The 14,360-nt window shown below is 34.5% G+C and overlaps 1 protein-coding gene across 1 annotated transcript; it reads right to left on the bottom strand.

Annotated features, from left to right (window-relative positions):
* Positions 1-1,210: 1,210 nt before the first annotated feature.
* On the bottom strand, positions 1,211-14,360 carry LOC134269952 (mitochondrial amidoxime-reducing component 1-like). The gene is made up of 7 exons (XM_062752122.1): positions 14,073-14,360; positions 5,506-5,682; positions 3,404-3,581; positions 2,884-3,024; positions 2,668-2,738; positions 1,928-2,002; positions 1,211-1,602 (listed from the first exon to the last, which is right to left on the bottom strand). The coding sequence occupies exons 1-7, from the start codon at positions 14,291-14,293 to the stop codon at positions 1,479-1,481; spliced, it is 987 nt and encodes a 328-aa protein (XP_062608106.1). The 5' UTR covers positions 14,294-14,360; the 3' UTR covers positions 1,211-1,478.

Raw genomic sequence — 14,360 nt, 5'->3', positions numbered from 1 at the left:
GATTTAAACCATAAACCATAAACTTTAAATAGACTTAACATAAATTTCATATTGATTTAACTTTTAAATAATTTAGATAAATTTAAAACCAGAAGTCTCTGTCGAGACTGTAGCTCTACTGGTTTGTACTTATAATAAAGAAAGAGAAAAGTAGAAGTTGGGACTTAAAACTTTATAAAAGCAATAAATAGAATAATGATCCCTTATCAAGTCTCTTTGTGGCAAGACCGCAATAAGACTACAACTCTAGGAGTATTTTACAGAATTTCAATTTTAGTAACCATGGCAAAACCATTCATCAAAATCAAAAACAGATATACAGAATAATGTAGTCTATTTATGTGCCAAGTTATATTGATTGAAATCAGACTAAAACTGTGGGAGAAGTAGCCTTTTGAAAGTATTTCACAGAAATTTTTATTTTAAGTAACCACGGCAACAGTGTTCATCAAAATCAAAAACCGATAAATAGAATTATGTATCTTAGTGTAGTCTACATGTGTGTCAAGTTATATTGAAATCAGACCAAAACTGTAGGAGGAGTAGCAATTTGAAAGTATTTCACGGAAATTTCTATTTTTAGTAACCACGGCAAGATCAATCATCCAAATCAAAAACCGATATACAGAATTATGCATCTTGATGTAGTCTACTTGTGTGCCAAGTTATATTGAAATCAGACCAAAACTGTAAGAGTAGTAGAATTTTAAAAGCATTTCACAGAAATTTCTATTTTTAGTTACCACGGCAACATCGTTCATCCAAATCAAAAACCGATACAAAAAATCATGCATCTTAGTGTAGTCTACTTGTGTGCCAAGTTATATTGAAATCAGATCAAAACTGTAGGAGGAGTAGCATTTTGAAAAATTGTTTACAGACAGAAAGACGGACGGACGCCGGACGCATTACTATCGCATAAGCTCTCCTGGTCTCTGACCAGTAGAGCTAAAAATGTACCCAATTCTTTGTTTTTTAAACTCTTACAAAATCTGCAATTTTTGAACATGTCAAAAAAAAGTCAAGTATTAAAGAAATAAAATTTTGCATTTTTTAAATCTTTTTCACAGATTATGGTCTTGAGACCAGACTGTGTACAAGATTAAAATAGGGTCGAAAAACAAGATGGTATTAAATCTGATTTTTCTCACGATTTGCCGAAAGATTTGACATTTTGAACATTTAGAGACAGACATACAACACTTAAATAAACAGCACTCTAAATCTACATTTTATTTCAAATCTATAAAAAGAAAATTTACAACATCATATATTCCAGTCCACTTATATAAATCAGACTTCAAGAAATTGTTTTCACTAAGCAATTTGTACAGAACTTTGGTTTATGCTTCTTTGTTTTTCAATGCAGTTCAGCGTATTTTTTGATCCGCTCCTTGGAAGTTGTTGAACCCTCCTCAATGAGAAAATTCTTCGGAACTCCCCAATCCCATTTTCGGAAAGCTTATGCGGCCGACTTCCTAGCTGCTGCTACGTTTTCGTAAGGCGTACACGGAATCACCCACCTTTATGCTCCCAGTATTGTCTAAGGCGGCGTTCACCCCAAATATCGGGTCATTTCCGTAAGTGGGGAAACAGCGAAATCTACAAAATACATGATTAATATGTTTTTAACTTTTCATCGTCTTAAGTAACGAAGTGTAACAGTCTGCATCCACCCTACAGTACTATAAAAATGTTTTAATTATTTCTTAAACTAAGCAACTCTATATGGAGTAAAAACTGGTAAATTCTCTTGTGGGTTTAAAAATCCCTTACCATTGATTAATCATAAGAATGGCTAGAAAATCCATGCACCTGGATTTCCTTGCACAATGGATATTCGAAAGAGAGTATAATATTATCATTAGTACACACTTTATAGTGATATTGCTAGTATCTAATGAATATTCTTGATGGTTCTCCTTACTGTTTGAGGGTCTCCAGGGGTTGTCTGTCTTTATTTCTCTCTCCTGTGTCCGGATTCACCGTCGTTAGAACACACCTTAACAAATGTTAACAGAATACTGTAATACCCCTAACTAATCTACAAGAATAGGAATTAGAAGTTATTTATTATCAATTCCATTGAAGTGCACCGATTTACATTACGTCCAATTCTGGTTAAAACCAATTTTAACAGTTGGTAAATAGTACATGCCTCCTATCTGCTGGCTTTACGTTTCTTGTGTGTGTTTTTCCTGAAATAGTCTGTTGGAAGAGGAAGCTATCAGGGATAAGGAGAAACTAACATACAACTTGCAGTTATGAGGCGTGTACTACTTACCTTTAGCGCAGTTTTAAAATAGATTGTGATGTAATGCAAAACTGTACTTCACTGGAATTGATATTTCTATTAACCGATTCCCTTTGATATTCTCTTCCCCATGCTATGTGCCAGAGGGATTTAGAAATGGTTGGCAACTTTAGTCTTCAGCTTCTATACCTACAATATATTTACAAGGAAATTCGGCCACTGAAAGCAATTGTTGATCAAACTTGTATGAAATTTTCCTTTGTTCGTCTTTGATTTTGTTTTTGTTATAGTGTGTTAAACAGCCTTCCTTTATGTTTTATTTGAAATATGTAGAAATACACATATATGCTCGCAAAATCTAGAAAATTTGATGAAAGATCAAGTGACAAATGTTAGGAGAGATTCTAGAAAACCTAGTGCAGGGATCCAGGATTCTAAAGGAGAGTGGATTCGTGTCCCCGATCCTTAATTCGTCCCAACAATCCTGCAAATGTAAAAGTACCATGAAGGAAAGGACTTTGAGCACCTCAGAAATATATGGCAATTTTTCATGAAGAAAATAAACCTTTTAACGGGAACTCATTATCTTATGCTGAAATGATAATTTACATTTGACGAATAAGGAATACCTCGGCAAAAGCTTCACAACCGGATATGACGATGTTGGGTCGAAAAGTTCTGAAGGTGACCTTTTTTTCTAGACGTTCATTTAATGCGTCTAACGATGCTTCATTCATCACCAAAAAGCCACCAAAATCAGAAAACAAGGCCTACAAATGTACAAAACTTATTTTACAAGACTATTACTAGTATGAGATATTTATTTTTTAAATATCTTGGAAATTGATGAGACTCGCTATATTTAGGTTAAAAAAAAATCGAAGCTTGAAACTAAAATATTCGAATTTTTAAAACTAGATCACCAATTTTAGTTTTCAGTAACTTTGGGCAAAACGATATATAATTCTGGTTTTGATGTAGTTTTGAATAATATTTCAACACGCTGATAATTCTTGGAGAACATCTTATTTTGTGCAGTTTGTTCTCCATCACAACGTTATAGCCAGGAGAATGCAAGGACAGACGGACGATGTGATACTTATAACCCTCCTAAACTTCAATTATGGGTGGAAGGTGGGGTAAAAATACCAGATCGCCAGGCTGTGCAGGATTTCCCCAAGGTTTGATTTCCTTTGATGAATCTTTTTTTGGCATAGATCCAGAAGACACGACCAATCGAACGCCCTCTTCTGTCTGGAGAAATTTCTGGAACCAATGAGCAGCCTCGTCTCCACAATCCATTCCTAGAACATGGAGACCCCATACTCTGCAACAAACAGTGACATCATTTTCTTTAATATGTTTACGAGTATTTCAATCATGCAAATATATATCCCCTATGTATTTAATACTTTAAATTACGAAAGCCCAGAAGGCTCATTCGAGATTCAAGGTTCGAAATACGAGATTCGAAATTCGAGATTCAAAATTCAAGTTTCGAGATTCAAGAACCAGATTAACCAATCAAAAGCTCCCAAAAGGCTCATTCGAGATTCAAGGTTCGAAATACGAGATTCGACATTCGAATTTCGAGATTCAAGATCCAGATTAACCAATCAAAAGCGGGTTCAAGATTTGATTACTCCCCTTTATTATGATTTTACTATCAAGAAATCGTTTAATATATAAATAACAAATTTATAAGTAATTTGATAAAATTACAATGCAAGAAAGAGTGTTTTTATATAAGAAGGAAATTTAAATAATCATTGGATTTTTGATCAGCAAGATATACATAAAATTATATTATGGCTTCTTAAATATTAAATAGAATAGATATATCAGGAATATATATATATTTTTGTATTGTCTACATTGTTTACGGGGTTGATGACATATAATTAAAGTTAAGAATATGTGGCAAGTGTCTAAAGGTTAACAATAACACCACCCCTACTCACCCCGCCTGCCCATTTATCCATACACACTGAAAGGCTTGAAACTTGAAAGACGACGTAGTATTGATAAAGAAAAATCGCGTTCGTTTTCCTGATAGAGGAAATACATAAAAATTAAGTATTTAATTACTTATCTTCGTCTAAGGCTTTGATTTTTTGAATTAATTAATTAAAAATTATATCTACAATACAGCTTGGCGATGTGAATTTAAATAAATGCGGCATTTATTTTATCTTATATCAAATAGTAGATGAGTCTAAATTAGATGCAGAACTATATACAATGTATAGCGTTATGGTGTTATATTTTAGTCTCTGACCATTTAAACAGTTTGATTCAGCAGTCAAGTCTCACTGCACAAATGTACCCTTTATAAATGTAATGAAATATGTACCCTTAAATTATTGTGCAGTGTAGATACGATTCATATCATTTCATATCTAATTATAATTGCATGCAACATTCTCCATCAGCAAAGATCTGATGAAATAACCACTTCTTCAGCAAGTCAACAATAAGACCATATAATATTCCATATATACGTATTTACTATTTTGTTAAATTAGAAAAATAAGATTATATATGTATTTTTCAAAATGTTATCCAAATTTTGTTTTTATTTCGTTTTAATACATAAAACATTTTTTCTTGCATTATTCATTTTAGCAAATGATCCATTTGTTATAAATATATTCAACGATTTCTTGATAGTAAAAACGTAACAAAGGGAAGTAATTAATAGTTGAACCCGCTTTTGATTGGTTAGTTTGGATCTTGAATTTCGAAACTCGAATTTTGAATCTCTTATTTCGAAACTTGAATCTCGAATGAGCCTTCTGGGCTTTCGTATTAAATACATATCAACAGGACGATTCTCAATTAACCATGGACTTTCTGTTAGGCGTGACATTCTCGATACTACGTAATTAGCGTCTCTCAAATGGTAACGTAGATTTTCATTGGTTAGGGAATTAATAGCATCAGGAACTTTAAATTGTTGTTGATGGTTATGAGATGAATTAAGCCCCACCTCTATGTCGTACGAGACGCTTTTATTGGATAATTGCTACACTCGTCGACATTTGCCCGATTTTTTATCCCGGCATGTATATTTCAGTAAATGAAAGCTGTGTAAATTTCAAATGCTAATGGGATGTCGATGCGCCACGCCTTACTGAAAGTTTAAGCTTACCTGAGGATTGTAATAAAACTAAACTGTAGACTCATACACATGTACAAAAATAGTGCAGCGCAATAATACTTAATATCTTATCAACTTCGACCTCCTTCACCTTGTCATTATGAATCTCGATTTGTCAACTGGAGGATTTTTCTTTAATACTAGGGTGGTTTGACCCGGGGCATCTAGGTGGATGTCGTCCTTGTGACTGGATACTCGGATTAAGGCCATCCTTGAATAATGACGCTGACTCAGGAAGTCTCCGTTTGGTCTTGCCAACATCCATTGCCTGGTTTAAAATATTAAGGACAGATGATTTTAACTTTCAAAAATTTTGCAAATAACAAATTTAGACATTTTAAATAAGTAAACTGGAAAAGTTTAACCGCACATATTTTAATTATTATGCCCCCATAATCGAAAATTCGGGGATATATAGTTTTGCACTGTTCGTTCGTCTGTCCTTTTGTCTGTTTGTCTGCAAAAATTTTAACAATGTTCATATCTTTTGATTGGTTGGAGTTGTGGCTTTCATATTTAAGTTTTTTATTCCTTGTGACAAGACCTTCCTTTGGGTACCAATATATTTGACCTATTAACCTTGACCTTGTTTGACCCACTATTGCAAAAATTTACCATAATTGAAGCTTGACCATAATTTCGAACAGTTTACTCTAGGGCTCATATCTTTTACATTTGTATTTATCGTAACAAGACCTTTCAAAAGTGTAAATATTTTTTTACCTATTGAACTTGGTCTTATTGTTTGAACCACTTTTAAAAAATGGTCACAATTAACCTTTGAACAATTAGAAATAGGGCTTTAAAACATCACAGGTATATTCCTTATGACAAAACCTTCCTCTGAATACCAACAATTTTGACTTTTTGACCTTCATATCAGAGTTTGACCTACTATTGAAAAACTTTAACCTTCGCCGTAACTTTTGAACATTTGCAATTGGTGCTAGGGCTATTATATTTTGCATACGCTTTTCTTATGAAAAGGTCTTCCCCTGCCTACCGTTAATTTTGACCTTTTAACCTTGACCTTGGAGTTTAACACACTTTTAGAAAACGATAACCTTGACGATAACGTTTGAACGGTTGATGCTTGGGCTTTCATATTTAACAGGCACATCCATTGACACTAGACTAAGTCCTTTCGTCGGGCAACATTTTTTATTTTTTGACCTTGAAGTTGAATTGCAATTGAGAAACTCGAACCTTCGACTTAAGCTGCCATACGAGGGCATCAGTATTTCACAAATACATCTTTTTCATTCAAAGTTTCTCCATAAGTTAATTTCATGTGACCAAAAAATTACATCGATAAGATGTGTTGCAGAAATGTTGAGTTTTGAACACCACAAAAAGTTTACAAACTCTAACATTTAAGGTATTTATTATTTGCATCCATCAAAATATATACGTCAAAAATATATTCTAATACATCTTTAGTTTGTCCTGTCACCTGTCCTTAATTAACAAGATTTTTATCATTACTAATTAGTAAATATAAATGACTCATAAAAGTTCCATTAAATACTGTTTGCAGTTGCCCCTGTGATGTAGAGCAATACGTGGGATTCTCTAACAACGTCTGTCATACATCGAGGTATGGGTCAGATGAGCTAGTTACTGGTACGTGACCTTCAACTTCACCACTGACTTACATCGCAAAATACTAGGCCACTCTCACCCCCTTTTATGTCCAAAATAATCATAAGATTGAATAAATCAATTTTTGGAGTAGGTTTATATAAAATTATACATATTGTATAAAGAACAAGATTTTGATATCCAAGATTTTTTGAAGGAATTTTCAAAAAATCGTTGAGCTAATAGACCTCGAGAACTTGAATTTAATTTCTGATCTACTTCAAATACTAGTAATACATTTTTTTGTTTCTCTTTGAACCATCAAAGTCCTGAAAGAATTTGATGACTTTATGTCTGACAATCGAAACTTCCCCTAATAAATCTGTATTTTTTTTCCCAAGAACTTCATTTTTTAAGGTTTTATTTAAGTATTGTGACACGATAGCGGTGTTTTTCTTTGAAGTTTACTGTTCTGTATTAGCAATACAGAACGGTACTGTGGTGGGCGGAGCTACTTTCCGTTCTGTATTAGCCCTGTATACAGTATTGTATTTGCCAACTATTCTGTATCTAAAATACAGCACGGTCTAAAAATAAATCTGATTCAATTTAGCAAAAGCACGTACAAATAGTAAATGCCGATGTTTTCCTATTTAAATTTTGGGGAAATAGCGGCAGCCGGTATTTTCCTGAGAATATAAAATGTCAAAATTTCTCAATCACTTTTTAAAAACATTCCACACAGAATCTACACGTAATTTCGATCCAAACTAAAAGGAAAATTCTCAATAACGGAAAACATCCTCTTTACGTAATTTAGATCCAAACAAAACGGAAAATTCACGGAAAACATCCACTCTCCCCGTGCAAAATCATTCAGGTCCATTTTTCCGCGTTTTTAATTTTTTAAAATCCTTCTCGCTGATGACAGCCACACGTCTCTTTCACTTCGTTTTTAATGTCGCAATTCAATTTGAAAATAAAAATCCGTGACATCAAAGTCCATCGAAAAATTTTCTGTAAATCCTGTTTTCGTAAATCCAGTTAAACCGGAATTTTAATACCCCTGAAATATATTATGATAAATCTCCATCTACAATAGATCACAACAATGACGGTTAAATCCTCCAATTTAACCATTAAAACTGACTGTCACTCGATTACGTCTACCCCGTTAAATTGTCAAAACTAATCTGACCGAATTTTACGTTATCCGTGGAAATATATATACTGCGGATGCGTACTCCCCGTCGGGGCCTCATCTACAGAACTCTAGCGGAAGTTTGGATGCTGCAAAGTTATAAAGTGGGCGGAGCAATTTTTGATTGATCGTGTCACAAATCATTTAGAGAACTCGACAGGTTCTGTATCGTAGATACAAATTTGGGGGTGGAGACTCGTGCTAAAGCACTCGTCCACCCCCAAATTTGTATCTATGATACAGAACCTGTCGAGTTCTCTAAATAATACTTATTTAGAGAACTCGACAGGTTCTGTATCATAAATACAAATTTGGGGGTAGATGAGTGCGTAGCACGAGTCTCCACCCCCAAATTTGTATCTACGATACAGAACCTGTCGAGTTCTCTAAATGATTTGTGACACGATCAATCAAAAATTGCTCCGCCCACTTTATAACTTTGCAGCATCCAAACTTCCGCTAGAGTTCTGTAGATGAGGCCCCGACGGGAAGTACGCATCCGCAGTATATATCTATTTCCACGGAAAACGTAAAATTCGGTCAGATTAGTTTTGACAGTTTAACGGGGTAGACGTAATCGAGTGACAGTCAGTTTTAATGGTTAAATTGGAGGATTTAACCGTCATTGTTGTGATCTATTGTAGATGGAGATTTATCATAATATATTTCAGGGGTATTAAAATTCCGGTTTAACTGGATTTACGAAAACAGGATTTACAGAAAATTTTTCGATGGACTTTGATGTCACGGATTTTTATTTTCAAATTGAATTGCGACATTAAAAACGAAGTGAAAGAGACGTGTGGCTGTCATCAGCGAGAAGGATTTTAAAAAATTAAAAACGCGGAAAAATGGACCTGAATGATTTTGCACGGGGAGAGTGGATGTTTTCCGTGAATTTTCCGTTTTGTTTGGATCTAAATTACGTAAAGAGGATGTTTTCCGTTATTGAGAATTTTCCTTTTAGTTTGGATCGAAATTACGTGTAGATTCTGTGTGGAATGTTTTTAAAAAGTGATTGAGAAATTTTGACATTTTATATTCTCAGGAAAATACCGGCTGCCGCTATTTCCCCAAAATTTAAATAGGAAAACATCGGCATTTACTATTTGTACGTGCTTTTGCTAAATTGAATCAGATTTATTTTTAGACCGTGCTGTATTTTAGATACAGAATAGTTGGCAAATACAATACTGTATACAGGGCTAATACAGAACGGAAAGTAGCTCCGCCCACCACAGTACCGTTCTGTATTGCTAATACAGAACAGTAAACTTCAAAGAAAAACACCGCTATCGTGTCACAATACCTTATTTGAAAATTAAAAAAAATAAATAAAACAAGTTAAAAAAAAAAAAAACAAGAAAAAAAGCAGCAGTCCCTTTCTTTATTATACACGTAATATTAATTGTCTTGCATTAAATCAAATTAAATTGCACAAATAAAATAAAAATATCTATATACATGTAAAGCAAGGGTTCGTCTGTGGCCGTGGAATTCAAGTATTTTTACTTTATACAATATTATTTCTTCTCACCATGAAAACGAGGTTCTTTTTATCAAAAAATACAAAGTTTTGACGATCTTAACCGTGACCTAGAGTTAGTGTGATACAAGAATATTCTTGGAGAAACCTATTGCGGCGTCTATTCATACTGGACAAAGTAAAATCTGAAAATGAATATCGAATATCATAGGCGTCGGAACCTGGGGGGGGGGGGGGGGGGGGCGGGGCTTGGAGGGGGCTTAGCATTTTTTGAAAAAATAGACATTATAAAGGCATTAAAAAATTGGGATTTGTCTTTTTTTGTTGGTTTAGCCCCCCCCCCCCCCACTTTCGATTAGCCCCCCCCCCTTTTAATTTGCTTCCGACGCCCATAAATATCTAGCACCGTATCACTTCTTGAGAAATTACACGTATAAAGATTTCTTTGTGATTTTGAATTTTGACTTTGATTTCAGGGTTAAATTCATTGAAACGTTCTTGTTTTAATTACTGAAAAGATAAAATAAAGAATTTGACGTAAACAAATCGTAAACCACTTTGTTGTAGGCAATCAAAATAGCTCTTCTTTGGAAATTCAAAGTTGACAATAAACTTTGGGTCATTATTAATTTTTTGAATGCAAATGTTTGAATTAAATATTAATCAATAAAATTATATACTGCGTTTTAAAATAAAACAAATATAGTACGACCCGTTTAGTAAACATAAAATAAAAATTCAAATTAAATTAATCCCTGATGACGTCAAATTCATTATCATCTCGCAAAATATGAGGGTGTATGTGATAAAAAGAAAGCAAATGTTGATAAATTCGATAAATTGTGGCATACAACGTGTTAGACTGTGCGTCAGAAGGGCAAGTGTCTATTGGTAAAATTTAAGGACAGCATATAAAAGTTCGCAAGTTCATTATATATTGATCTTACTTAATATACAATTAATCCCTCTGTTTATAAACTTTGGTAGGTTTAAGAACATGTCAGGTATAATTACAACTACAATGCATGTACAAGATATACGAGTATATCAGGTATACATTACAAGATACGTGTATACGAGTTTACAATGTACAAAAGCTGAGAAACTTGTAAACACTTACATGTATTAGTAATCCGGTCACCAATGGTTCTATGCAAAGTGGACCAAAAGCGTTGAGAAGAAGATATTTTAATGGGAGGGCATCGCATTTGGGAATTTTTTTTAGAATATTCAATGTATATGTTTGTGCATTTGTAAAATACATAGCTTGCTATTTGGGTTCTGTTGCTTACTGAACTAGACGACCTTATCTCATAAGTGAATGCTACAGGAAGGAAGCTTTAATCACGCTTTCGCTGCGATGATTTAATTTTACTATTGATTATTTACAAAAGCCTATTAGGATTAATCTAAAGAGAGAAAAATTTTTAAAGGCGTTATAACGCTTTTTGAAAAGGCGTAATAACGCGAAAAAAGGCGTTATAACGCCTTTTGAAAAGGCGTTATTACGCCTTTCCATTCCAAAAGGCGTTATAACGCCTTTCTGAATGGCGTTATTACGCCTTTCCATTCAAAAAGGCGTTATTACGCCTTTTTAAAAGGCGTTATTACACCTTTCCAAATGGCGTTATTACGCCTTTTAAAAAAGGCGTTATTACACCTTTTAAAAAGGTGTTATGACGCCCTTTTAAAAGGCGTTATAACGCCTTTCTAAAAGGCGTTATTATGCCTTTCCAAAAGGTGTTATTATGCCTTTCAAAAAGGGTTATTACGCCTTTTAAAAAGGCGTTATTACACCTTTTTAAAAGGCGTTATAACGCTTTTCTACAAGGCGTTATTACGCCTTTTAAAAAGGCGTTATTACACCTTTTTAAAAGGCGTTATAACGCCTTTCTAAAAGGCGTTATTATGCCTTTCCAAACGGTTATTATGCTTTTTGAATTACCATTATTTTGCATTTAACAGGCCCGTGCTTTTAATAGCCCCCTCCCCCCCCCCCTTCTACTGACCAAACTCGTGGGGATGACTTCTCGGTAAAATTTATTTAAATGCAATAATTTGCCAGTTTTACATATTGCAACAAAATGTTCAGGAACCAAGCAACCAATGGTTAAATATAATGTCTAAACTGTAGCGAGACTTTCCCCCAAAAAGTGTGTATGTGTGGAGGGGTGTACCCCATTCGCACTCGTACTACTGGCCTACTTGAAAAGGAAAATGGAAAGGCGTTATTTTATGTTAATAAATATATGAAAGATTTAATTAAAACCATCTTCATTTATGCAATTCTCTATATTCCCGCACATCTCACTGACAACTGTTTGCATTCGTATTAAGAGAAGACAACACTCTTCTTGTGAAAATCTAGGATATAGGCAGATGTATCTTGGAGTTTTCCTTGCCATGTATTAAAATTCCTGTCGTTTGAAGACATTCTTCTCCCTTCTTGGAAAGAAGCAGGCAAACCATTTGCATCGGTATAATGAGCAATTGAAATCAATGACTTAGTAGAGGTGTATCTGGTATTACAGAAGGACATAGTTGGTTCAACATTAAAAACATATGACGCATTCAAAAAAATCTTTTTCCTGGAGATCTAATTGCTATCTGTTTGAATTATTTTTGGAGAAATTCGTCTTATATCTAATTGTGAAATTCATGTCCCGAAGGTAAGATTTCTGCACCCCCCCCTCTCGGTTGGGCTAAATATGTTTAGTCATACTGAAAGTAAAAGGCGTAATAACGCTTTTTAGAAAGTTATTTTAGTAATAACGCGGTTTGGAAAGGCATAATAACGCCTTTTGGAAAGGCGTAATAACGGGCACCGTAATAACGCGTTTTGGAAAGGCGTAATAACGCCTTTTGGAAAGGCATAATAACGCCTTTTGGTAAGGCGTAATAACGCCTTTTAGAAAGGCGTTATAACGCCTTTTAAAAAGGTGTAATAACGCCTTTTTTAAAAGGCGTAATAACGCCTTTTGGAAAGGTGTAATAACGCCTTTTTTGAATGGAAAGGCGTAATAACGCCTTTCAGAAAGGCGTTATAACGCCTTGTAAAAAGGCGTTATAACGCCTTTTGGAATGGAAAGGCGTAATAACGCCTTTTTTTGCGTTATTACGCCTTTTCAAAAAGCGTTATAACGCCTTTTAATTTTTTTCTCTTTAGATTGATCCTAATAGGCTTTCGTAACTATTGACTATTTACTAGTTTACTATTAAACGTATCAACTCCTAGAATTGCGTCACCAGTGTTAGAGCGTACATACTAGCTCTAAAGTCGCTGGGTAAGGAGTTTTAAATCCTTACGTCGCGGGTTCGAATCCAACTGCGGAATGGTTTGGCACACCAGATATATAGTAATGTTCATTAAATACTATTCGTCCCTCAATCTGTGATATCTTGAATTTGTAGCAAATATGACTTCATATATTCCGTATGTGTCTTTCTTTTCACAATACTCTGAAAATGACAATATGACTTTACTAGCCTTGATTGTTAACCTTGCCTTGATCTTTAACCTTCTTTTCATCCCAAGTATATATAGTGTAAGATGTTTTATTATGTTATGTAGTAGGTATTTTGCACATTTTTTAACAAAGTGAGAGAGGGGGGAGGGGACATAAGGAGCCTTGCTTTCACTAACCAATGTTTTTTTACATGTACCAGGGCAAATTTATTTATACACACAATTACATAAATCACAGAATTTGAGTAGGTTTTTGCAGAAGGTATAGTCTACATACTAGCGTTTATTAAACAATAAAACGTAATTTTTTTAAATTTAAAATTCTTATCATGTCTGAGTGTGGAAAACTTAATTATTGCTGTCTGACATCTAATATTTTATCACCTGACAAAAACAATATTCAGGAATTTGTGACGAGAAAATAAACAAATGTAATATAATACTGAAGCTTAATCATAACGAGACAGACGGACGCGGACACGACAAAAATTATATACCAATATTAAGAAATTAATTAACAAAAGAGTTTATTATATTTAATATCGGAGCTTTATCATTTAAGCTATCTCATTTGAGGCCTGCATGCAAAATATGACAAATTTAAATTGACAACAAAAGAATCATACTAATGTATTCACTATTCTGACCTCCCTACTTAGTATGTCAGACAGGTAATATATACGACATACAAAGAGAGTTCCACATATAACATAGGCGTCGATCGGAACCTGCCCCCCCCCACTTTTTTTTTGCAAAGATAGACATAATATAGGCATTGAAAATTAGGGTTTTCTAGCTTTTTTTGTTGGTTTAGCCCCCATTTTCAATTAGCCCCCTTTCAATTTGCTTCCGACGCCTATATATAATGTACGCACATAACCATGTATCAGAGAGAGAGAGAGAGAGAGAGAGAGAGAGAGATACCTGTCGTACATATCCTCCCACACCAGACCTGTGATTTCTGCCTTGGCCGTCTGTAAAGGAATTCCCGGGCAGGACTTCACGGGGAATATATTTAACTCTGAAACTTTCCCCACCCGAACAAAGCTGTCCCTCCTGATCCGGCTGGACCATACAGAGGCGAGCCATCGCGCGAGGGAGACCGCCGAAAGGCCCAAAAGCACGTGCGCTCCTTCGTCTGACATTGTCGGTGATATCTGGGCTGTCTATGCTTATCTTTATTCTGTTGACAAACACGGCATGGTCATTTAG

The sequence above is a fragment of the Saccostrea cucullata genome, unplaced genomic scaffold (assembly GCF_032062105.1).
Source record: "Saccostrea cucullata isolate Sc308-1 unplaced genomic scaffold, CSIRO_AGI_Scuc_v1 ctg1527, whole genome shotgun sequence".
Lineage (NCBI taxonomy): Eukaryota > Metazoa > Mollusca > Bivalvia > Ostreida > Ostreidae > Saccostrea > Saccostrea cuccullata.
The sequence above is the reverse complement of the archived record's forward strand: the minus strand, read 5'-3'. Positions and strand labels throughout refer to the sequence as shown.